Source organism: Panicum virgatum, chromosome 3K (genome assembly GCF_016808335.1).
Source record: "Panicum virgatum strain AP13 chromosome 3K, P.virgatum_v5, whole genome shotgun sequence".
NCBI lineage: Eukaryota > Viridiplantae > Streptophyta > Magnoliopsida > Poales > Poaceae > Panicum > Panicum virgatum.
In genome coordinates, this window is record NC_053138.1 from 61,366,001 (window position 1) to 61,390,372 (window position 24,372).

At 50.2% G+C, this 24,372-nt stretch overlaps 1 protein-coding gene, 1 long non-coding RNA gene and 2 pseudogenes across 4 annotated transcripts; 3 read left to right on the forward strand and 1 right to left on the reverse strand.

Annotated features, from left to right (window-relative positions):
* Positions 1-1,393: 1,393 nt before the first annotated feature.
* LOC120700088 lies at positions 1,394-4,786 on the reverse strand. Of its 3 annotated transcripts, none has more exons than XR_005685783.1 (4): positions 4,623-4,786; positions 3,981-4,552; positions 2,357-2,757; positions 1,394-2,242 (listed from the first exon to the last, which is right to left on the reverse strand). It is a non-coding gene; the product is annotated as an uncharacterized LOC120700088 (long non-coding RNA). The 3 variants fall into 3 exon arrangements; XR_005685782.1 differs by having other exon boundaries at positions 2,357-2,511; positions 2,673-2,757; positions 3,981-4,780; XR_005685781.1 differs by having other exon boundaries at positions 3,981-4,785.
* An 82-nt stretch (positions 4,787-4,868) lies between these two features.
* Positions 4,869-9,716, forward strand: LOC120701140 (annotated as a pseudogene).
* Positions 9,717-13,307: 3,591 nt separating this feature from the next.
* LOC120700089 (L-type lectin-domain containing receptor kinase IX.1-like) lies at positions 13,308-15,664 on the forward strand. The gene has a single exon (XM_039984266.1). The coding sequence runs from the start codon at positions 13,427-13,429 to the stop codon at positions 15,461-15,463; it is 2,037 nt and encodes a 678-aa protein (XP_039840200.1). The 5' UTR covers positions 13,308-13,426; the 3' UTR covers positions 15,464-15,664.
* Positions 15,665-21,431: 5,767 nt separating this feature from the next.
* Positions 21,432-24,108, forward strand: LOC120701141 (annotated as a pseudogene).
* Positions 24,109-24,372: the final 264 nt, after the last annotated feature.

The following is a 24,372-nucleotide window of genomic DNA, read 5'->3' on the forward strand; positions in this document are numbered from 1 at the left end:
AAAATCTGACAGGTTGCCATCGCCCAGCTCGATGTCAACGGAAGGAAGCAATGAACATTGCTCGGACCACTGTACTTGTTCGAAATCCACAGGCCCAAATTTTTCCACGGCCTATTGGCGTCGGTACGCTTGAGCCAGAAGATCAGGTACTCTGTCTGAGCGTACCTATTTTTTTCATGGAAAAATTTACTGAACTAGTGGCAGAACTCAGAAACTAAATAGGGTTGTTAACACTGACATAGGCTTTTTTTTTTCTTGACATCGCATTTACAACATGGGGTCCGACCATTTTACGATATCCTTCTTGCAGTCCATCGGTAACACAGATATCAGAGAGACAGAGACATGGAAATACTGTCATCAATCAAAGGATAAAAGGAAAGATGAATTTCAACAACGCTCTGCTCCACCATAGGAACTTAGGAAGGCAAATCTCTTGGCTGCTGAAGACAGGGTTGTACGGTGCCAATCAGACTCTGTTCAGCTAGAGCTAGATGTGGCTGGTGCTGATTTGTTGTGAAAGAAAAATATTGCTAGCTGGCTGGTGGCTGATGTTGGTTTGGTGTGAGAGAAAAACACTGTTGGCTGGTTGCAGCCGAACAGAGTTTCATGTGCCGTTGCCAATCAATTTAATCAAATATCTTACACAAAACTTAGGTTGTGTTTAGTTCGTAGAAAAGTTTGGGTTTTTGGTAATGTATCACATTTCGTTATTATTTGACAATTAATGTCCAATCATGAACTAATTATGTTTAAATGATTCATCTCGTATGAAACAGTTATATTGTGTAATTAGTTATTTTTTCAACTCCATTAAATATTCAATGTATGTGTCCGAAGATTCGATGTGACGGATATTGTAGAAAAGTTTTTAGTTGTGCAGCCATGTTAGAGCCATGTTAGGGTTGGTCCGGGCAGGCTTTGTTGCTTCGTGGCCAATGAGAGCGCATCCCTGAAGGTTGCTGGCTTCACATTGATGGAACGGTGGGTGCGGCCAGGCCTCACCGTAGCGGCATGGTCCGTGCCGGTTGCCGTCCTTCATGGAATCTTGTTAATGTAGCAGTAAAGATCGTGGCAGTCGTCGAAGACTTCATGTCAAGCCTGCTAGAGAAACTGCTCAAATAATGCGAAGCCTGTATTTTGAAAGGAGGCCAAAGGAGGAGCACCTGTATTTTGAGAGGCCAAATAAAGTCCCTCATCGAACAGCACAAGCTGCAACGGTGTCCCTGGCCATATGGCTTCCTTCCTCTTCCACGAGTACTTTGCGCGCGCCTTGGCGCGCCCTCATTTTATTTTTAATGAGATAAACAAAGATTAAGAGTATTTATGCGTCATAACTGTTTTAAGTTGCAGCAGTATGAACTTTTTGTGGAGGTCCAAACATGCATACATATACATTGAATCTGCTAGGTCATTATTTATTATTATAATAGAATTCAAATACACAGGCACAATTATGTACAATAGTACTAAAGGTAGCATCTATGTAGATAATCATATTTTTCAGAACATTGTAGCACATGAGTAAGGACTGGTGAATTTACTCCTATAGATAAAACACATTTTTCAGAACATTTGATGGCACTGATGCAAAGGTGCCATGTGACGTTTGAGAGCTGTAAAGAATCTTTATCGAAGAGCAGTTAAATTAGTAGAGCCTAAACTTACTTTGAAAGAGTCCATTCTGATGCCCATTGACTATAAAACACTGGACTATAAAAGATCATAAACATTGGACTATAAAAGATCATAAGAACAGCAAAGGTATGTAAGGATTGTGTCGATTGACAACGTACCATGTATATGTAGTTTAGTGGACTAAATTATTCAAATGAGCCAGTTCAATCAATCAAGGTGTAAATTATATTAAAGTTGCATATGGATATGGATGATGGATGTACAAAATGAGTATATAACTCATAGAGTTGTGGAGGTAGTATAATAAAAATTGCAAGAAGCAAGGGATCCATCAAAACAATTTAGAAAAAGTCTGTGAACTTCTTCTTCTTCTTCTTCTTCTTCTTTTAGAAATAGCCTTTAGAAAAAAGATTGGGAAATATATCCACGAAATGGCTATGCAATCCTAGACGCAACCACTACGATCCTAGCAACACAGATATCAAAAGAACATGAAGAACTGTAGAAAGATGTTACACATCATGAAGCAGCTGCAGGTTTACAAAGCAGGGGCTCACCGCTGAAGGATGCCCTGGAGGTGGACAGTGTGTTTGCAGATGGTCACCTGCGCCAAGCACAAGCAAGAAAGAGCAAGCATGCTAAAGAGCCCTAGCAAGGCATAACCCAAATTGAAGTTCCATCTCCTTCAGTACGGCTGCAGGGAAGCTGGGAGCAGTACCGCAGAGGGGTTGCTGCTGGAGAAGGTCTCGAGGCAGATGATGCAGACGTCCTGGACTTTTGGGCGCCGCCCCCACGAACGCCTCCGCCGATGAGAGATCCTTCCACCACATCGCCCTCCCTCCATCAGCTTCACCTTCCCAGATGCTGCCTCGTCTTCACTCCACAAGAATCAATGTCATTGTGTATGAACTTTGTGTCAACAATATAAGCCAATGAGAATCCGCAATTAGAAATAGCATTTGCCTTTTTCTTGTCTAAAATTAGACAGATAATTTGCAAAGGGTACATACAGCCTTCAGAGGGCGTCCACTAACCCTATGTCAATGATATCTATCCATGTGCATACCGCCTGCAGCTTCAAGGTGACCGAAATAACACATCTGATTTGTTTGCACTCACCTGCGTTGTTCATTCAACATTCAAAGAATACTAAGCACTCAAGTTCAAATAAATTTATCTTCCTATCTACTAAAGTTAGAATAAACTTCATGCAACTGCTATTGTGACTGGCATCAAAGCTCTTATTTATCACACTGCAAAAGAACTAAAAAAACATATACATACATTACACAATCCCTTGGTACTATATAAATCCACTGTGTGGAGAGGTTGCAATTCAATTGGCTGATAAGCCTTCACTATCCGTGTATTTCAAGCTAAAGATAATGAAAAATGTTCACTCTCAAATATAAGAAAAAAATTATAGTTCTTAGCTATATTTACAACTTTGGAATAGGATGTTTTTCTTGCTTACCTGGAACTATAGCGCTGGATCTTGCAGACACCGTAATCGAATAAGAAAGTTAAAATCAGAGCTGACAGTTAAATTCTAATGTGCGATTAGCTTAACATAGCTTGACATAGAAAGGGATTTTTGAACAGCAGGCATCACTCCACCACAAACTGAAGGAGCTTATCAGCTACCACCCTTTTCCTTTATCTGTTGCCATACTAATGCATTTTCAACAAAAAAAGGAACAATATGAAATATTTCTTTTGGTTGCTTAAAAAAATACTTTTGTTGAAATATGCATCTTTTTTTTGGTGGTGTGTATTGCTATTCAAAAAATTGTGTTTTACAGATACGTGAAACTGCAAATACCAATCTGCATATGTCCATATCCCAATCAGTCATAAGGTTAGTTCTGAACATGAGAAAATATTAACTGTGATTTAGCATTCTAACAAATCTGTTAACTTTTTTAATGCGAGACCAATTAGTCAAATATGTGCTTTTTCACTGATTTTTTTTTGTGAGACCAACAAAGGAGCACCGTATCGAAGGTACTTTTAACTTGTTTAAATTATTGCTTCAAAAATAAAATTCATATTCGAGCAAGAAACATTAACTTAGAGAAGGCAAATAGCCTAGATGTGTCCCTTTTTCCCCAATCAAATAGGACTCCTTGTTAGCTTAATTTCGCATGATTAATTGGTCAGTGTTGGAGAGGCAAACCATCAAACACATAGCATGCATCCTCTATGGCCGAAGCAACGGTTGCACAAGCAAGCTATCAACACATTGTGTAAATCCTCCATGGACGAAGCTCTAGCCAGCATGGGATGGAATTCATAGACGCATTGAGGCAAAGAAATCAGAAAGTGAAGATGCACGGCAGTACCTGATTGGTCAGTTGGCCGCCTTGGCCAGCAAAATAATGAACAAAAAGCACCATCTGGAAATGTTGCCCGAGCGGGTGGACTCTGTCAGATGAGTTCGTCTTGGTGACCTTCTGCGGCGGCGATGTCTCTTCTTCCCATTGCCGGAGTCTCATGCAGCTAGCGTGAGGCCAACTTGACGTGGAGGTTCGGCTGCTGCCGCTTCTTGCTCCCGAGTCCCGCCAGCCACGGCGGCCGTCATGCTGAGAAGACGAACGGCGACGCTAGAGGCACACGGTGAGGAGAGGTCAGCGTCTGCAGATCTTGAGGCGAAGCCTTGAAAAAGAAGCCGCTCATGGGGAAGGACCCGCCTGTGGGCATGTTTGACCGCTCTGCCCATCGCCGACGACCCGCCGTTGGCGCTGGGGCCAAGGAGATCCTCGGGATGTCGGAGGTGGTCGCCGGGAGCGCTATGCGGCGGAGAAGTCGAGCGGGTGAGGGCTCAAATAGGCCGCGGAGGGAAAGGTGAAGGTATGGCCGCGATGAATCGAAGGAGGCTGATCGGATACGACGAATTTCGACGGCGACCGGCGTCCTGGAAGGAAGCAGTGACGGCGGCAATGAAGATGCTGGGGAAACAAAAGAGACTAGGGTTTGGGGAGGACCGCGTGCAGGCGGCAGCGGCAGAGCGCCGGGCCTCGCAAACGGCGGCGGAGCGCAGGTCCACAGGCGGCCGCGGGCGGCGGCACAGTGCCATCCACCGGAGCTCGAGGGCCATCGGAGAGGTAGGTGCAGCGTGGAGGCTGCCGGATGTTTCGTGAACGAAATTTTTTTTTACAGCAACCGAGTGAAAGATGACCATCATAAGATATAGATCGAACGGTCAAAATCTTTTTTACTGTCGTGGTCCAATGAGGTGCGGCCGAGGCGTGCGGCTTTAACATATAGAAAGAAATGTCACGATCACCGCCATCGCTGTGCTCCGCGCCGTGGCGACTAGCAAGGACGTCGGCATCCTGCGGCCGTCGTGGCCGCCTGACTGCTCGGCGGACAACTACACGGCCGGCAGCCAGTACCCAGTACCAGAGGAACCTCGCCGAGCTCCTATCCAGGCTCCCCACGGCGGCCGGCGACAACGGCTGGTTCTACGAGGGCAGCGCCAGGGCAGGCGCCGACGAGGTGTTCGGCTTCATCATGTGTTACGCCGACTACAACGCGACGGCGTGCCTCGACTGCCTCTCCCGGGCGCCCGCCGGGATCACGACGGTGTGCCCGGGCAGCCGGAGCGTCCGCGCCATGTACAGCCCGTGCGTCCTCCGGTACTCGGACACGCCAATCCCGGCCACCGCCGACCTCGACGTCTGGTACAGCTTGTACAACTCCAACCCTATCCCTGTGGTGCCCTTCACGCCGGAGAACGTGGGAGCAGCCTGGGTGCCGCTGATGAGCAAGCTCACCGGCGGCGTCGCCGCCTCGCCGCTGCGGTTCGCCAACGGAAGCACGCCGTACTCGGCCTCACAAAGGATGTACGGTCTGGCGCAGTGCACCAGGGACCTCAACGCCAGCGAGTGCTCCAACTGTATCTCAAGCTACACAGACAGGCTGAGGGACCTGTTCGCAAACAACACCTTAGGCGGCGTTGTCAGGGGGTACAGCTGCTACCTGCGCTACCAGGTCGGCCAGGAGCTCGGCATCACCCTGCCGCCGGTGCCGGCGCTGCCAGCTCCAGGTAAACTACATGTCCATGCTGCACCTTCCCCCAGCGGCAACAACATTGACGCGCTGAGGAATTATCCCATGTCATACTCCTGCCTTTTGCAAATCCACAGGAGCTTCCTCATCTTCCAAGACCGGGATCGTGATCGGCATGTGTGTCGGTTCCGCCTTGTTCTTGATAGTCCTGGCCTTCTCCCTGTGGCTCCTCCGGCGACGGCGGAACAAGGCTAAGCTCCTCGAGGAAGAGAGGGAGATGGAAGAGGAGTTCGAGGAAGGGGCCGGGCCGAAGCAGTTTCGCTACCGCGAGCTCGCCATTGCCACCGACAACTTCTCCGCCAAGCAGAAGCTCGGGGAAGGCGGGTTCGGGTCGGTGTACAGAGGATTCCTGAAGGAGATGGGCATTGAGGTCGCCATCAAGAGAGTGTCCAAGGGTTCCAAGCAGGGGAGGAAGGAGTACGCCTCGGAGGTGAGGATCATCAGCCGGCTGCGGCACCGCAACCTCGTGCAGCTCATCGGCTGGTACCATGGCGGCGGCGAGCTCCTCCTCGTGTACGAGCTGATGCCCAACGGCAGCCTCGACGCACACCTCTACAGCGACCCGGCGCTGCCATGGTCGCTCCGGCACGACGTCGTGCTGGGGCTGGGGTCGGCCCTGCTGTACGCCTGTACCTGCATCAGGACTGGGAGCAGTGCGTTCTTCACAGGGACATCAAGCCGAGCAACGTGATGCTAGACGCACGGGAAGGACTTCAAGAATTGCAAGATGGTCCATCTTCTCCTTCCACGCCTAGCATCATGCTAAGCATGGGGGAGGATTTCGTGGACAAGGAAGAAAGATCTCATAGAGTAAGATAATCACAGTTGCCACAAGATGCTCATGATTCTTCTTCCATGCTTAGCTCAATGCTTAAGTATGGGGGAGGCCGCGCTACACTTCATTACGAGCATCGAGAAGGACGGTAATTCTTCCTCAACTCTCTCTTTTTCTAAATGCCTGTACATATATGCCTTTAATCATAGATGCAACCTTTGTATATATCTCTCAATCTATCACATGGCTTCTAGGAGGACAACATAGTTTTGTTTTTATTTTCAATAAGTGTAGGATCACCATAATTTGTGCTCACCAGATTGATACATTTTGGCAATGCCTTATGCTTATGGAAAAATGATGAAAGTTGCTGCTTTGTTTTACCTACGCTATGTTGTATATGACTTGACCATTTGCTCTCAATTAAATGGAATTAAAATGATTAAATACCGGCTCTTTTATTTGTGGAGGTTAAATGACTAAATTCTAAACCCACATATTCTATGTTGCTCTTTGATTTAAGTCTACCGATGACCTTACACCTTGTGTTGTTTAATTTGAAAATTTAATTCCTATGCTATCTACATTTGTGAATCTCTTGCAAAGTTCTACCTACCAAAGCCTATACATATTCTTTCATGATGAAACCTTTAGATTGCAAACTTATATTTTGATGAGTTGGATTAAGATTGATTTCTTTGGTACGAGACTAAGAAGCTGGTCATTCCATTTTTTTTGTGTAACCTTCTTTTTGCTAGCCTATTTATCCATGCATTGTGAGTTTCTACTTCGGGAATCTTACAAACCTCGCTGGATATCCACTAGGGATGGCAACGGGTACAAACACGTCGGGCATCACTATTCATACTCGAGGACGAGCATTCGTTCAAGCATGGGGGATGGCTGGGTAAGTATTTTATGTTATCAAAAGTTCTAAGGAAAAAAAAGAAAGAAAGAGGAAAATAGAAAATTGATAGAAAAAGAAAAAAAAAAGAGAAGAATAAAATGCTCCTTAGCTCTTTTTGGCTTCATTAATTTTCCAAGCTACTTTGAAGAACTATTCTATACTCAAATCTTCCAACCATGTGCAATCCGATAACGAGAACTTCATTTGTGTCTCGGGATCATCCATTTGCCACTTGCACATGTCCACCTATCTAAATGTGTGTATTTCAGCTTTCCCCCTCTCCAACATTATTTTCCAATGGCCTTTTTGACTAGTCTCGGTAATTCCATTAGATCTCTCTCTTAGTTTGATAATATTTCAAGTATAATGTTTTGCTAGGATTGTTTTTACCTATCAAGCTCCACATAAGCCTTCCACTTTTATATATGAGTAGAATAGGTTGAAGACAATCTAATATAGGCTTGAGCGACTTGATGAGATGAGTATTTCCATGATCTTTTGCAAGAGAACCTCACTTATGTTTGATATGCATTCTTTTGAAAACTCTTTACGATGAAACAAGGTAAAGGTTTGAAGTTCGCTTAAGTTTGAGAGCATTGCATTTATTTATTATTGTGGCTTGTTCTTTAATTGCTAGTCTATCTTCCATAATGAAAAAGTAGCCGGTCACAATATGAACTCAAATGCTAAATACTTGAGAGAGCAATATATCTTGTTATGTATGACTAAGTGCAGAGAGGACATTGAGGGGCAACACTGATTTCTTTATAAGCAAAGCTCCTGGACTTACTCGAGGACGAGCAAGGTTTAAGCATGGGGGGATGTTGGCGCTCCTTAAGTATCCATTTTATCCTTTGTTTATTCTTGATAATGGCATGAATTTAATATCAAAATCACTAACCGTCCTAACCCTAGCCTAATTATTGGTCATTTTCACGTTTGCACATATATTTTGGAGGAACTTCGTTTTTGCAGGTTTTTTGCCTATTTTGGAGCATGAAATGACGAGGCCCGTGATCGAGCGCTAACACGGAGAAAGACGAAGGCCAAAGCCCAAAGGGAGGACCAAAGCCCATGTTGATTCGAAGCCCATTCACGCACATCCATCCTCCAAGAGAGCTCAAAGGACCGAGCCCACGAAGATGAGATCAAGATACTTCGGGATTAAGCAAAGCAAATGAAGATTTAAGGAAGGATTCCCTATCCTATCCTTTCCTCGAAGATATCTTCAAGATAACGACGTCCAAAGGGGTGCAATCGTGAAGGACATAAACTCTAGAAGATGCGAGGAGTCTGCACGCGAAAGATGAGACCGAGGCGAGCCTGAAAGGGGGTAGGCCGGCCGGCCTAGGCCCATGGGGCCGGCCGGCCTAGCCCGTTTCTGAGGCGGTTTGGCCTCCCCTTCGACCGGTGGCTTCCTCAGCTTATAAATAGCTCGCACCTTATTCAACTCGAAGCATCCATCCACCCAGAACTCGACGAAAACCTAGGGCCAAGACCGGAGGGAGACGACGGCCGCCGCAAGTCTTCGAAGTTGTCTAGGAGATGGCTTAGGCCGACCCTAGCCGTCGTGGCCTCCCTGCGTGGTTGTGCCATGGCGGAGTTCAAGAGCTAGTTGGATTCATCGATGGTGTGCACATGGCGGCGATGATCCAAACGAATCTATTATGTGAGTAATGATAATCATGTCTTCCGAATCTATTAGCGATCATATTCTCTCTTTCGATTTCGTTCTTCTCTTTGGGTTTGCTTCATCTTAGATCTATTATCGAGATAGATCGCTTAGCATGATCTTGTAGTCATGGTGGCTAGAGGTTCATGGTGGAACTACCAAAGGGGGTTCGACTTGCTTCAGGGTACTTTTGTCGAAAGGGGCGGTGTCGTGACAGGGCGTTGCCACTAAGTAGGTGGAGTATCTAGGGATCAGATTGGAGATTTTGGGTTTAAAGATGCTTTTGATTGAGATGCATGATTTATTCGCTCGTTAGCTTGAACTACAACTAGATGACGATAGGCCTAGTCATATCTTTGGTTTTGCTATGATTAAGCCTATGTTCATGGATGAGATCAACCTTTACATATCACTCATATCTATTAAAGGTTACCATTTATATGCAATCAATGCTTCATGTTAGGATAGATCCATTAGATTAGATGGAAAACCTTAGGTAGTTCTTTGTCGATCCACGGATTGATAAACCAAGAGGGAATACTCTAAGGGAAAAGCTACACGAACCGTGCGCTTGCGGTATACAAATTGGGGCGCTAAGGAGCGTCAACACAGTTTTACTCATGGGGGGGGATAGGGAGACACTAGATAACTGAACGAACATAACATTAAGCACGGGACAAATGTGAGGGCGTACAAGTTACACCGGCCGCCTCTAAACCGAGACCCCAACCACGAAACTGAACCGAGATCACAGCACAAATAGGAGGCATACAAGTTACACCGGCCGCCACCAAGCCGGGACCCCAACCACACAGAACGAATCACCGAGCACTCACGACCTAGCGCCGGGAGGCTGAGCAAAGCATCAAGCCAAGGACTCACACGCTCGCACAACAGAGGAGGAGCAGCCCGGTCATGAAGAACAGGATCATGCCGGGTGGAGGGACAACCCCTAGTAGGGCGTACACAGCATGAGTTATAAGCATCATAGAGCATCAGGCGACCTCGCCCACCTCCTCGTCGGGCAGGTCAGGGATGTCGCACACACGGGCCAGGCAGCGCAGCTTGCTTGAGGTGATCTTGGGCGGAGCAGGACGCTGTAGAATACCGGAGCAGGCGAGAACCTCCTTCATACGTGCAGATGCCCGTGTCAGGTCCAGCTGGGCAGCCTTGACGCGCGTCGCCTTGGAGGTGGCGTCGACGTAGAAGGGATCCTCCTTGGTGGTGAGACGGAGACTGTGCCGACGCGTCTTGGCAGCACTGTCCTGAGCGCGCTTGCGACGCGCGCAACGTCGCCTGATGCTGACCTCGTGCTCCTCCTCGAGCAGTATGTCCTCCAGGGAGGGGGCGCCCGAGGGGGAATGACGAGCCTCCTCAATCTCCAGAAGGGACGGAGATGGAGGCGTGGCCAGGCGGACAGGTGGCGGAGGCGTGGCTGGCCGGATAGGTGTCGGAAGATCGCGGATCACCAGCTGTGGAACACCAGAAAGGGAGAGAGTGCGGCCAAGCGCAGACATTGCACTGGCAACAAGAGTCTAGAGGGGAACGGACGGAAACAGCAGCGGGCCGAGCGCGCGGCACGTACCAGGATGTTGTGGGAAGGCCCCGCGGTGACCAGCCCGGGTGGGACTGGAACGCCCACACTGAGCGAATGTTCGCCCCAGAGGGTCAAAACGCTCCACAGTCGCGCGCCCAGGCGTAGCAGCGTCGCCGTTGTCGTCACCCCAGTCGGAGAAGTTGTGCTCGTTGGGGAGCGGGGCGCTATCAGGGGGCGCCCAGAATTTGACGACGCGCACCCTGGCGATGCCCGCCAGGCCACCGTCCAAGTTCCGCACCACCAGGAATGGCTTGACAACGCGTTCGTTGTCGAGGAGGACCAGCACACGGACAGCTGAGTAATCAGCAATGTCAGCACCGTAGTCGCAGTCTGGTGGGTGGTCCCCCACTGTCTCTAGACACTCCTTGTCGACGCAGCACACCTGACCGTAGACATGGAACGCGCGAGTGATGCGCTCCCGGGTCCAGTGCTCTGGCGGGAAGTTGGTCGCAACCAGCACCGCAAGCCGACGGTACCGACACACGAACCTGAAGTCGGCCTCCTCATGGCGGACTAGGCGCAGGATACACCCACTCAGCTGGAGCGGGCCGCGTCGCAGCGTCTCCTCATGGAAGAACGGGTGCCGGAATACCACCATCATGGACCCATAGGAGGAGGCAGCCAGCCGGACGGGAGGGTCACCGCCGCGCTGCTCCAGGGCAGTGCGGATGAAGAGCCCTGGGTCTGCGCACTCAGGCTTGACAAAGGCGTAAGCGAGGCGCCGGCAGGGCTCCATGTCGACAGCGGGCATGTGGACCTCAGCGAAGTCATGTCCGTCGGCGGCATCATTGCCAGCAGGTGGGGCAGGACGAACGGGGAAGAAAGGGGTGGCGGCACACCAAGCACGGTGGGGGCGGGGGTGGTGAATGGTGGAGGTGACAGGAGAAGGGGCGACATCTGCAAACCGGATGGAAGGAAAGCGGTGCTGTTCCTTGAGAGCAGAAGGGGAACGGGACTGGGAGAAGGTGGTGGGGGAAGGAGGGACAGCTCCCGGGCCTGAGGACCGATGGTCGGCCATCGGAGAGCGCCAGACCGCCGCGGCCCCAGGCGGGAACGCACCGGGGGGGCAGGCGCGCGGGGGCGAGGTGGCGACGGGGAGTCGTCGCTGGACGTGAACGCCGCATGCCGAGCGATCCTTGCCCAGAACGCGGATTGCCCCGCCATTGAGCACGCTCTGCTACGGTGGCCGTAGCGGAGGCACTGCCGGCACCAGACCGGGTCCCTGCACGCCTCGACGTGGTGATCAGTGGCAAGGCACCGAAAGCACTGGTTGTGAAGAGAGGGCAAGGAGCGGGCACGGCGAAGCTTGCTGCCATCTGCCGTCTTTATAGGCGCGGCGGCGGAGGAGAGCAAAGCACGGAGGTATGGCCGCGCCGTGCCTGGATGGGACGGGGCCGAGACGACGGCGAGCGGCGTGGGGCCGATAAGACTTCCGTTCAGTGCGCTCTCCGCAGGATCGCCGCTGAGCTCGCGGGTTGAATGCAGGGTCTGTGGAGCGGCAGTGTTGGGGGATGAATGAGCTGCAGTGCTACCGAACTCTTGGTGAGGGAGAGGTCCTGTAGAAGATCGAGCTTTCCAGATTTCATGGGGGATCGGTGCCCCTGCGGAGGCGGAGAAAAGTGCCTCTGACAAGAGGGGGCGTTGGAGGAGTGAATGCAGTCAGACGCGTGGAGCTCTCCAGCGAGTTCCTCATCAGCCGGGCCGTCCGTGGGTGGCCCCGAGGGGGGGGGCGGTGGGCCGGGCTGCTTCGCGGTTGCCGGATTTTGAATTTCAGAGATGACGTCATCTTCCCACTCGCGACGGCGATCGCCGGCCGCCATGGCAGAGAGAAGGGAGGGGAAGAGAAGCAAGGACACGCTCCCAACCTTGCATCTCTCACGGGAGATGATGAAATGAGCTAAGTTCTTGTCGGCAGCCCTGGCAGAGAACAGATCGGGGCCATGGCTGTTCACCTCGAACCGGTGTAGGGGCCGAGAAAAACAAAAGCTCAGGGTGTTGGCCACCTGGACCTTGGAGGGAGCGACGGAGCCCGAATCCGGCCTAATCCAGAAGCTAGAGTCCGGGGAATCTGGAGCTCCCGAAGGGGCCGGGATAACCATCTGATGTAAGTGAAGAAGAACAGAGTCACAGAAGGGCGCACCTGGGTGTCCAAACGGATTCCACCGCGGAGCATCACCACCCCGGGTGGCGCCGGCGGCGTACGCCGATTGACCAGTGGCATGGCGCGGAGCAACCCGCCGCGGGGGCGCCCCGGCCGGAACCACGCGAGCAGGAGTTGCCGACGCCGAGCTGCGATTCGCGCTGGGGCGCCGCAGGGAACGCCGCCGGAGTGGGGGGAGAGGGACAGTGGCACCTAGGGGCGCAAAATAGGGGGTGAGGGATGTTGGGAGAGGGAGGAGGGGCGGGGAAGAGGAGGCTAGTCGACGGTAGGAGGGCGGCGGCGGGTCCCCGGACGGTGCAGGGGCACCGGAGTCAACGCCCTCGAGAGCGGCAGGAGCGCTCATCGTTGTCCAGTTCCCTTTGGACGATTCAGTCTATCTCATCTATGAGACATTTTGCACACCAGGACAGGCATTGCCAAGTTCTCCATCGTCATACGACAGTTGAACAGCTCAAAACCTACCCGATCCACTAGATTATTCATCTGCCGGCTGCACGATTCAGAAAGAGAGCAACACTTTTGACCACTGCAACAAAACAATCGAGGAGGAAAGGGATCACAAAAAAACAGCAGCAAGCGACGGCGTCCCCGGCCGGCCGCCGGCCATGGCTTCCGACCTTCTCCTCCACATCCTCCTGGCCGCTGCCGCCTCGCTCTGGGCTGTGGCGGCTGGTCAGGACGACAACGTCCTGCGGCCTTTTGCACCATCGTGCTCGACGACGGGCAACTACACCGCCGGCAGCAAGTACAAGAAGAACCTGGACGAGCTCCTGGCCGCGCTCCCCGCGGCGGCCGGTGACAACGGCTGGTTCTACAAGGGCCGCGCCGGCGCGGACGCCGACGAGGTGTTCGGCCTCATCATGTGCTTCGCCGACCGCAACGCCACGCAGTGCCAGGACTGCCTCTCCAGGGCGCCGGTGGGGATCATGACGGTGTGCCCGGGCAGCCGGAACGTGAGCGCGGCGTACGACGCGTGCGTGCTCCGGTACTCGGCGGCGCCGATCCCCGCCACCGCCGACCTCGGCGCCGTGCTCGCCGTGTACGTCTCCGGCGAGCCCGTCACCTCGCGGGGCCTGCGGGGCGCATGGCTGCCGCTGATGAGCAAGCTCACGGCGGGTGTCACCGCCTCGCCGTTGCGGCTCGCCAACGAGACCGCTCCCTACTCGAGCTCGCAGGAGATGTATGGGCTGGCGCAGTGCACGAGAGACCTCAACGGCACCGAGTGCTCCAAGTGCATCAACAACTACATCAGCCAGCTGGAAGGTCAGTTCCACAACAACACCAGCGGCGCCATCAAGGGGTACAGCTGCTACCTCATCTACCAGGTGGGCGCGCTCGATATCACCCTGCCGCCGGCGACTGTGCCGCCGCCGACAGAACCATCATCGTCTTCCAAGACACGGCTTGTGATAGGCTTGTCTGTTGGTGGAGCTGCGTCCTTCGTCGTCCTGGGCTCCTTGATATGGCTTCATCGTCAAAGACGGCGGCGGAAACGAGCAAGAATCCTCAACAACCAAGCGAGGGAGCGGGAGCTGGAAGAGGGCGACTTCCTCGACGACAAGCCGGAGATGCAGGACGACTTCGAGAAAGGGACCGGGCCGAAGCGGTTCCGCTACGACGAGCTCGCCATTGCCACCGACGACTTCTCGGACGACCATAAGCTCGGAGAAGGCGGATTCGGGTCGGTGTACAGAGGATTCCACAAGGAGATGGGCATTGAGGTCGCCATCAAGAAGGTATCCAAGGGTTCGAAGCAGGGGAGGAAGGAGTACGCCTCGGAGGTGAGCATCATCAGCCGGCTGCGGCACCGCAACCTCGTGCAGCTCATCGGTTGGTGCCACGGCGGCGGCGAGCTCCTCCTCGTCTACGAGCTGATGCACAATGGCAGCCTCGACACGCACCTCTACAGCGGCGCCACCGGCGCCGCCCTGTTGCCATGGCAGCTGCGGCATGAGATCGTGCTCGGCCTGGGATCGGCCCTGCTCTACCTGCACCAGGATTGGGAGCAGTGCGTTCTCCACAGGGACATCAAGCCGAGCAACGTCATGCTGGACGCGTCGTTCCACGCCAAGCTCGGCGACTTCGGCCTCGCCAGGCTCGTCGACCACGGCCGGCGCTCGCACACCACGGTGCTCGCCGGCACCATGGGGTACATGGACCCAGAGTGCATGACCACCGGCCAGGCGAGCGCCGAGTCGGACGTCTACAGCTTCGGCGTCGTCCTCCTCGAGATCGCCTGCGGGCGGCGGCCCATGGTGGCTCGCCACGGCGAAGACGGCGTCGTCGTCCACCTCGTGCAATGGGTGTGGGAGTTCTACGGCCGGGGAGCCATCCTCGACGCCGCCGACGCGCGGCTGGTGGGCGAGTTCGACGTCCGGGAGATGGAGACGGTGATGGTCGTTGGGCTGTGGTGCGCGCACCCTGACCGGAGCCTGAGGCCGTCCATCAGGCAGGCCGTCAACGTGCTGCGGCGAGAGGCGCCGCCGCCGAGCCTGCCGGCGAGGATGCCGGTGGCGACCTACATGCCCCCACCTGACGCTTTCTACTACACATCTTCGGTGGCTACAGGCGGCAGCAGCGCCACCACCACCGGCACCTCCCAGTCCAGCAGCACGACAGAGACATCTACCTTGCTGAAATGACCACACAGCATGGTTATGGTTTTACACCAGGACATTGTTTGGTTTGGCTAAATTTTTTTTTGCGAAAAAAGAATTGTTGTATTAAACTAGGGAGGTGACCCGACCCGCGCATTTGCGCGGCTAGTTTGACTAAAATTTTGTATATTGCTATTATTTAAATGTTGTTATAAATGTTTGGAAAACAACTTATGAAATTCTAGAAATTAAATGTCATCTAGCAAATGAATACTCCCTCCAGTTTTAAACTTTGACTATAAATAAAGTTTATATGTGTTGAGTTTGACATGTTAAAATTGTATTAAAAAGATTCATCTTAGAATATAATTTTATAAAAATATATCTCAATTGTATATTATAAATAATTTATAGCAAAAGGTAGCAGGCAAAGTTGAGTTTATATGTCTAACCTGCTGGTTGGTGGCGAACTGGCGATGGTTGGTGGCGAGCTGGCGATGACGAAGCATGGCTCCATCATCACGGCATGGGTGTTGAGCCAGTGCGTGCCTGTTGCCCTTTGTGCCAGCACGTTGACGTAGGCCTTGGCCAGGTGCCAGACCCACTCCTCGGTGCAGCCAGTCATCGACGCCGGCGGCGTGTACACCTTGCTCTCTTGGCGGCGGTGATGCCATCGCGGAGCTCCGGCAGGCTGAACTCGATGTCCACGGGCATGAGCATGCCGGCCGATGCCGTCCTCGTATAGCCGCGCCTGATGATGTCGTAGAAGGAGTAGTTGAACTCTCGAAGCTGACGTATCCCATGAGCCTTGGCATGTACGCATCCTCGTCCGGCATCGTCAGCCCGCAGTTCGGGTCCGTCTGCGTCGCCCGCCCACTGCCGCTATGCGGCCGCGCCGATCTAGGGTACAGGTGCTCCCTGATTCGCTAGCGTTGGGCCGCGGGTTGCCGCTGTCCGGCTGGTCGAGGTCGTTGTGCACATCGTAGCGCTAGACAGGTCCTGCTGGTCGTATTCCGCAGGTTGCGGAGTTCATCATCGATGTAGGGTTTTGCCCGCCACCGGCATCTGGGGCTGGACATAGCTGGGAAGAAAACACTCTTTTTTTTTCTCTTGTTCTTTTATTAATTGATGATGGTAGAGGTGGGTAATATAGGAACTACTATAGGGGTATTTTAGGTTTATTTTTATAATGGCAGTGGTGGGTAATTTTTTTTTCGATTAACGTGGAAATTTCTAAGCCTTGTGAGCGAACGTGGAGGCTCCGTTTGTTGGCCAAATAATAAAATAATAGATGATGTCTATTTGTAAAAAATTTTCACAAATAGGTGCAACTTTAAGATCCGAATCTAACTAGTGCGGTGCCCCGCGCAAATAGCGCGGCAGCTAGTTTTAATTTTTATATTCTTTTAAAAAAAATATTAATTATATTGTTCGGTTTTGTTTATTTATTGTGTTGTTTTGTCTATATTGGTCAGATTGAGGTGTGGTCTTTTTTTTTCTTGTCACCACATCATGTGTTGTGCAATATGAATTCACGCTAAAAGAGAATACAAAGAAACATCTTGTAATTTTAGTCAGAGAGTCTTAGTTGTGGTGTTAAATTATGCTTAGATCGTAAAAAGAAGATATGACCGAGTTAACAGTTTTTATATTACATGTTTTATTGCTGAGAGGGGTTGGCATATCAAAGCATTTAGTGAAAATGATTAGATTATTTATAAATAGAAGATACAATGGTTGCATTTGAATTACTAATTGAAATTTTATAGTCTTATTGTGGAAAGATGGACCTAGCCATCGAAATTCCAAAGTTCATAAGCTGTTAGCTTCTATTGTAATGACCACCCCATGTCTAAAGTCTTGATTCTTCCGAATCCTATACTTATGACCTCTTTAATTTACCTTGTGGCAGCAACAGGAACCTATATCCAATCTCCATATATAATGATCAGTATGGTGTTTTCTCTCCTCCATTGCGCAGTTTGTTTTTGGAGCGTGAAGGACAATAATTGTGCCCCTGTTGCCATGCCTTCATGTATATTTTTGCACCATATATTCCCCTAGGTGGCTGGTGGCATGAATGATATGGCGTCTACGCAAACTCCGTTTCTATGGCAACTACCATGGTTGCCCAAACACACTATTTTTTTTGTTTTTACTAGTCGGCTGACCACTGATGTTCCAATAGACGTATAGGCATCATGTATGCAAGCCTTGTCACTTCGTATGAATCCACCAAGCCACCTGCCAGGGTCTGTTGTGAGATATTTATAAACGTGAGATGAAAACAAATCAAAGTTACAAAGAAGCCTTTTTTCTGGGAGATTTGAGACTTCTACTTAGTTCATCACAAATCTATTCTTGTCCTTACTTCTTTGAGCAAAAGTTTGCCACGCCAACAACGCTGATTCATCTCTCTGCTCTTGACCTTCCAAAGTCTGCTTTGATCTACTCGGAATGCCAAATGAATCGTCTGTGATGCTTGCTCTCGCTCTGGCCACAAAACAGATCCCTGAACTACTTGTGGACATTCCTATGTCTAGCATGCCAAAAGCTACCAGTATGACGACGGCCACAAAGAGGCCGAATTTCATGTCCTAGCTTCCCAAAGCACCGAGCAAGTAACCATCCAAGTTTGCGGTTGCAAGCTTGACGATGATCAAAACAAAAAAGCATGTCACTAATATCCGAGCGTGAGTGCTATCACCACCAATAAAGCAACATACATGCTGCATCCCTTGTTCTAGCATGTCAGTTTGGTATTGGCATAGTACATTTATCACAGAACATCGATCGACGCATATGACCAGCTCGGATGCGTTGAACTCCACCAGCTCAATCTCGCTCCCTCTCCTCGCATCTTATCCTGTATTCTTTCCCCTATCAGGTTTAGCCACTATATATCTTGTCTCGGTTGCCAGCAAAGGATGTCATGACCTCATGCAGCGCAAGCTAGCATGCAAGGTTGACTACCACTTGATATTTTGTCACCTCCTCGTATGGTCACCAAACCATGGGTGGTGGTGCTTGGTTTTGGCTCGATTTTGCATCTGAATTACCACGGCCAACGTCTTCACTCACTCTCTTAAAAAAAAACATCTTCACTCACTCTTGCATACTTGCATGGAACTCAATTTTAATTCAAAATTTAGCTTTCTATTTTGATATATTGTTTTTCTATTTTTAAAATTTTAAACTTATATATGTATATTATTCATAATATACACTTACAAATATCTAGACCCACTCAACAAATGTGATGTCTTCTTTTAATAGCCACTTACAAATATAACATGTAGATTATAGTATTTCTTTAGCTATTTTTCTTTCTAATTTGCTTCTTCTATATACAAATTAACTACTAATTTTTTTCTATTTATTTAGTTGTATTTGACATAGACTTTTGATGAAATATTAATTTCCTTATTTTTCTAATTCTGGATTGAACTATTTAGTAATCATGTTTAGCACGAACTCTTCGGTCAAGTTCTAATTTTGTTATTTTTAAATTTCGAAATCAGCTATTTATTAATTATATTTGATATAGACTCTAGAGTTTTTTAAACAGTTATTTGTTTAGTTGTATTTGATATGGATATTTTGGTCAACTATTAATTTCCTTATTTTATAATTCCAAATTTAACTATTTAGTAATCGTATGGAGCATGGACTCTTCAGTCATGTTATAATTTTGTTATTTTTAAATTCCAAAATTAGCTATTTATTAATTATATTTGATATGGACTCTTTGGCCAACTATTAATTTTCTTAATTATTAATTCCGAATTTAATTATTTAGTAATTGTATTGGGCATGGACTCTTCGATCATGTTCTAATTTCCTTATTTTTAAATTTTGAAATTAGCTATTTATTAATTATATTTGATATAGACTCTTTGGCTGACTATTAATGTCCTTAATTTTTAATTCCGAATTTAACTATTTAGTAATTTTATTGGGCATGGACTCTTTGATCATATTCTAATTTCCTTATTATTAAATTAATTTTTAAATTCCAAAATTAGTTATTTATTAATTATATTTGATATAGACTCTTTAGCTGACTATTAATGCCCTTAATTTTGAATTCCAAATTTTACTATTTAGTAATTTTATTGGGCATGAACTCTTTGGTCATATTATAATTTCCTTATTTTTAAATTCCAAAATTAGCTATTTATTAATTATATTTGATATGACTCTTGAGCTTTTTAGACCGTTAGATCTTCCTAAAATCCAACGGTGCAAATCCTTTCTTTTTTTAGATTAACGTGAGAATTTCTAGGTCCTCTCGGCGAACGTGATGGCTTCTTTTAATACTATTGTATCAAGATAATAGATAAGCTTAATTAATCCATAATTAGATACAGTAATACTACAGTAACCATGCTTCAATCATGCGGTCAAAGGCCTTATTAGCTACAGCGTTGCTACAGTAACTATGGTTGTGGAAGTACTTTTGTAATTAGACTTTATTTAATGTATCTAATTAGTTGTCAAAGTTGCGAAAAGTTTTTGCAAAAAAATTTTCGGGCACATCCAAACACGGCCTAGACTGAATGTAGCATCAAATTTAATTTGTTCTGACGAATTTTTGTGTCTAGTATGGATTTTGTTTTTCATGTTCTTAATGGTAAGATTTACTTTTTTTTTCGTCAATACTTACGAGAGCTGTGTATCAAATCGACGGTTTCTACAGCATGCCAGAGGATTAGGTACTGTGAGAGAGCTTGGACAGCGAGCGTGCATGAGATATCCTGATTCCAGCGGCAGCCGCCCTTGGTGTTCCGAATCCTTGGTCTGATGAGCTTGCCAAAGTCAGTTGCGATCAGGGAAAGGAGAGGTCTGGCCGAGCCAAAAATCTGACAGGTTGCCATCGCCCAGCTCGATGTCAACGGAAGGAAGCAATGAACATCGCTTGGACCACTGTACTTGTTCGAAATCCACAGGCCCAAAATTTTCCACGGCCTATTGGCGTCGATACGCTTGAGCCAGAAGATCAGGTACTCTGTCTGAGCGTACCTATTTTTTTCATGGAAAAATTTACTGAACTAGTGGCAGAACTCAGAAACTAAATAGGGTTGTTAACACTGACATAGGCTTTTTTTTTCTTGACATCGCATTTACAACATGGGGTCCGACCATTTTACGATATCCTTCTTGCAGTCCATCGGTAACACAGATATCAGAGAGACAGAGACATGGAAATACTGTCATCAATCAAAGGATAAAAGGAAAGATGAATTTCAACAACGCTCTGCTGCACCATAGGAACTTAGGAAGGCAAATCTCTTGGCTGCTGAAGACACGGTTGTACGGTGCCAATCAGACTCTGTTCTAGATGTGGCAGGTGCTGATTTGTTGTGAAAGAAAAATATTGCTAGCTGGCTGGTGGCTGATGTTAGTTTGGTGTGAGAGAAAAACACTATTGGCTGGTTGCAGCCGAACAAAGTTTCATGTGCCGTTGCCAATCAATTTAATCAAATATCTTACACAAAACTTAGGTTGTGTTTAGTTCGCGGAAAAATTTGGGTTTTAGTACTGTAGCACATTTTGTTATTATTTAACAATTAATGTTCAATTATGAACTAATTAGGTTTAAACGATTCATGTCGTATGAAATAATTATATTGTGTAATTAGTTATTTTTTCAACTCCATTAAATATTCTATGTATGTGTCGGAAGATTCGATGTGATGGATATTGTAGAAAAGTTTTTAGTTGTGCAGCCATGTTAGAGCCATGTTAGGGTTGGTCCGGGCAGGCTTTGTTGCTTCGTGGCCAATGAGAGCGCATCCCTGAAGGTTGCTGGCTTGACATTGATGGAACGGTGGGTGCGGCCAGGCCTCACCGTAGCGGCATGGTCCGTGCCGGTTGCCGTCCTTCATGGAATCTTGTTAATGTAGCAGTAAAGATCGTGGCAGTCGTCGAAGACTTCATGTCAAGCCTGCTAGAGAAACTGCTCAAATAATGCGAAGCCTGTATTTTGAAAGGAGGCCAAAGGAGGAGCACCTGTATTTTGAGAGGCCAAATTAAGTCCCTCATCGAACAGCACAAGCTGCAACGGTGTCCCTGGCCATATGGCTTCCTTCCTCTTCCATGTCGCGATCACCGCCATCGCTGTGCTCCGCGCCGTGGCGACTAGCAAGGACGACGGCATCCTGCGGCCGTCGTGGCCGCCTGACTGCTCGGCGGCGGACAACTACACGGCCGGTAGCCAGTACAAGAAGAACCTGGACCAGCTTCTCGCCGCGCTCCCCGCGGCGGCCGGTTCCACGAGGGCAGCCGGGGCGGGTGCCGACGAGGTGTTCGGGCTCATCATGTGCTACGCCGACTACAACGCGACGGCGTGCTTCGACTGCCTCTCCCGGGCGCCAGCCAGGATCACGACGGTGTGCCCGGGCAGCCGGAGCGTCCGCGCCATGTACAGCTGGTGTACGACGCGCCATGTACAGCTGGTGTTCTCCGGTACTCGGACACGCCAATCCCGGCCACCGCCCACCTCGCCGTCTTGTACAGGGTGTACGACCCCAACCCCATCCCTGGGGCGCCCATCACGCCGGAGAACGCGCGAGCAGCCTGGGTGCCGCTGATGAGCAAGCTCACCGGCGGCGTCGCCGCCTCGCCGCTGCGGTTCGCCAACGGCAGCACGCCGTACTCGGCCTCACAGAGGATGTACGGTCTGGCGCAGTGCACCAGGGACCTCAACGCCAGCGAGTGCTCCAACTGTATCTCAAGCTACACAGACAGGCTGAGGGACCTGTTCGCAAACAACACCTTAGGCGGCGTTGTCAGGGGGTACAGCTGCTACCTGCGCTACCAGGTCGGCCAGGAGCTCGACATCACCCTGCCGCCGGCGCCGGCGCTGCCAGCTCCAGGTAAACTACATGTCCATGCTGCACCTTCCCCCAGCGGCAACAACATTGACGCGCTGAGGAATTATCCCATGTCATACTCCTACCTTTTGCAAATCCACAGGAGCTTCCTCATCTTCCAAGAACGGGATCGTGATCGGCATGTGCGTCGGTTCCGCCTTGTTCTTGATAGTCCTGGCCTTCTCCCTGTGGCTCCTCCGGCGACGGCGGAACAAGGCTAAGCTCCTCGAGGAAGAGAGGGAGATGGAAGAGGAGTTCGAGGAAGGGGCCGGGCAGAAGCAGTTTCGCTACCGCGAGCTCGCCATTGCCACCGACAACTTCTCCGCCAAGCAGAAGCTCGGGGAAGGCGGGTTCGGGTCGGTGTACAGAGGATTCCTGAAGGAGATGGGCATTGAGGTCGCCATCAAGAGAGTGTCCAAGGGTTCCAAGCAGGGGAGGAAGGAGTACGCCTCGGAGGTGAGGATCATCAGCCGGCTGCGGCACCGCAACCTCGTGCAGCTCATCGGCTGGTACCATGGCGGCGGCGAGCTCCTCCTCGTGTACGAGCTGATGCCCAACGGCAGCCTCGACGCACACCTCTACAGCGACCCGGCGCTGCCATGGCCGCTCCGGCACGACGTCGTGCTGGGGCTGGGGTCGGCCCTGCTGTACCTGCATCAGGACTGGGAGCAGTGCGTTCTTCACAGGGACATCAAGCCGAGCAACGTGATGCTGGACGCGTCGTTCCACGCCAAGCTCGGCGACTTCGGGCTCGCCAGGCTCGTTGACCACGGCCGGCGCTCGCACACCACGGTGGTCGCCGGCACCATGGGGTACATGGACCCGGAGTGCATGACCACCGGCCGGGCCGACACCAAGTCGGACATCTACAGCTTCGGCGTCGTCCTCCTCTAGATCGCCTGTGGCCGGCGGCCACCGGTGGCTCGCCACAGGGAAGACATGATTGGGCCTCTGGTGGGGGAAGAGGACGGGGAAGACGGCGACATGATTGGGCCTCTGGTGCGGGAAGAGGACGGGGAAGACGACTACTTCATCCACATCGTGCAATGGGTGTGGGAGTTCTACGGCAGGGGAGCCATCCTCGACGCCGCCGACGCGCGGCTCCAGGGTGTGTTCGACGCCCGGGAGATGGAGGCGGTGATGGTCGTCGGGCTGTGGTGCACGCACCCTGACCGGAGCCTGAGGCCGTCCATCAGGCAGGCCATCAACGTGCTGCTGCTAGAGGCGCCGCTGCCGAGCCTGCCAGCAAGGATGCCGGTGGCGACATTCTTGTCACCGCCTAATGCTGTATACCACCCATCTTCAGTTGCAACAGGCGGCGGCGGCGGCGGCACCGCTTCAGTTGCGACAGGGGTCAGTAGCAGCAGCGGCACCACCACTTTGATTTTCTTTCTCTTTTTTGGAGACTTTGAGTATTGGTTGGTGTTCATCATGTTCACTAGGGATGAAAGTGGGAACGGGAAAATCCCGTACCGACCGACGCTGTATCCCGATTTTACCGATCGAATACCGCATTTTCGGGAAAAACGAAATTAGGAAAAAAATTCGGGAAAATTTGGTGAAAACGGTTGAAGGGTTTTCCCGACCGAATTCGCGGATCCCGTATTTCATCCGGTAAATTCCTGCGGTATTCCCGAATTTAGAGAGTCCTCAGCATTGGAGCCCACACAACACACCCGCGGCCCAAGGATGACGGCCCACGACCCCCTCCAATCCCTCGCCCAGGCCAAGCGCCCAGGATCACTCCACCACGGGCTGTCATCGTCGACCCCATCCAGTAGCGGATCAGTTGGCCACCATCTTGGGCTGCCCTGACGCTCTGTGTCCCTGCCCCTGCGCTCGCCGCTCAGGTTGTCAGGAGGCATGAAGCCATCGTCCTTGGCTTGGCTCAGAATGAAGCCACTGAACATCTTGTTACTTGTTGCGACATTGGCACGTGATGCTATTTATCTATATAGACTATAGTTTTATTTGTCTATATGTTATGTATGTATATGGTTGAATATATTGCATTGAGTTCAACATTTGAAGTGGTTACACGCTTAATGTTCCCGCTTTTAAATACCGCTTCCCGACCGA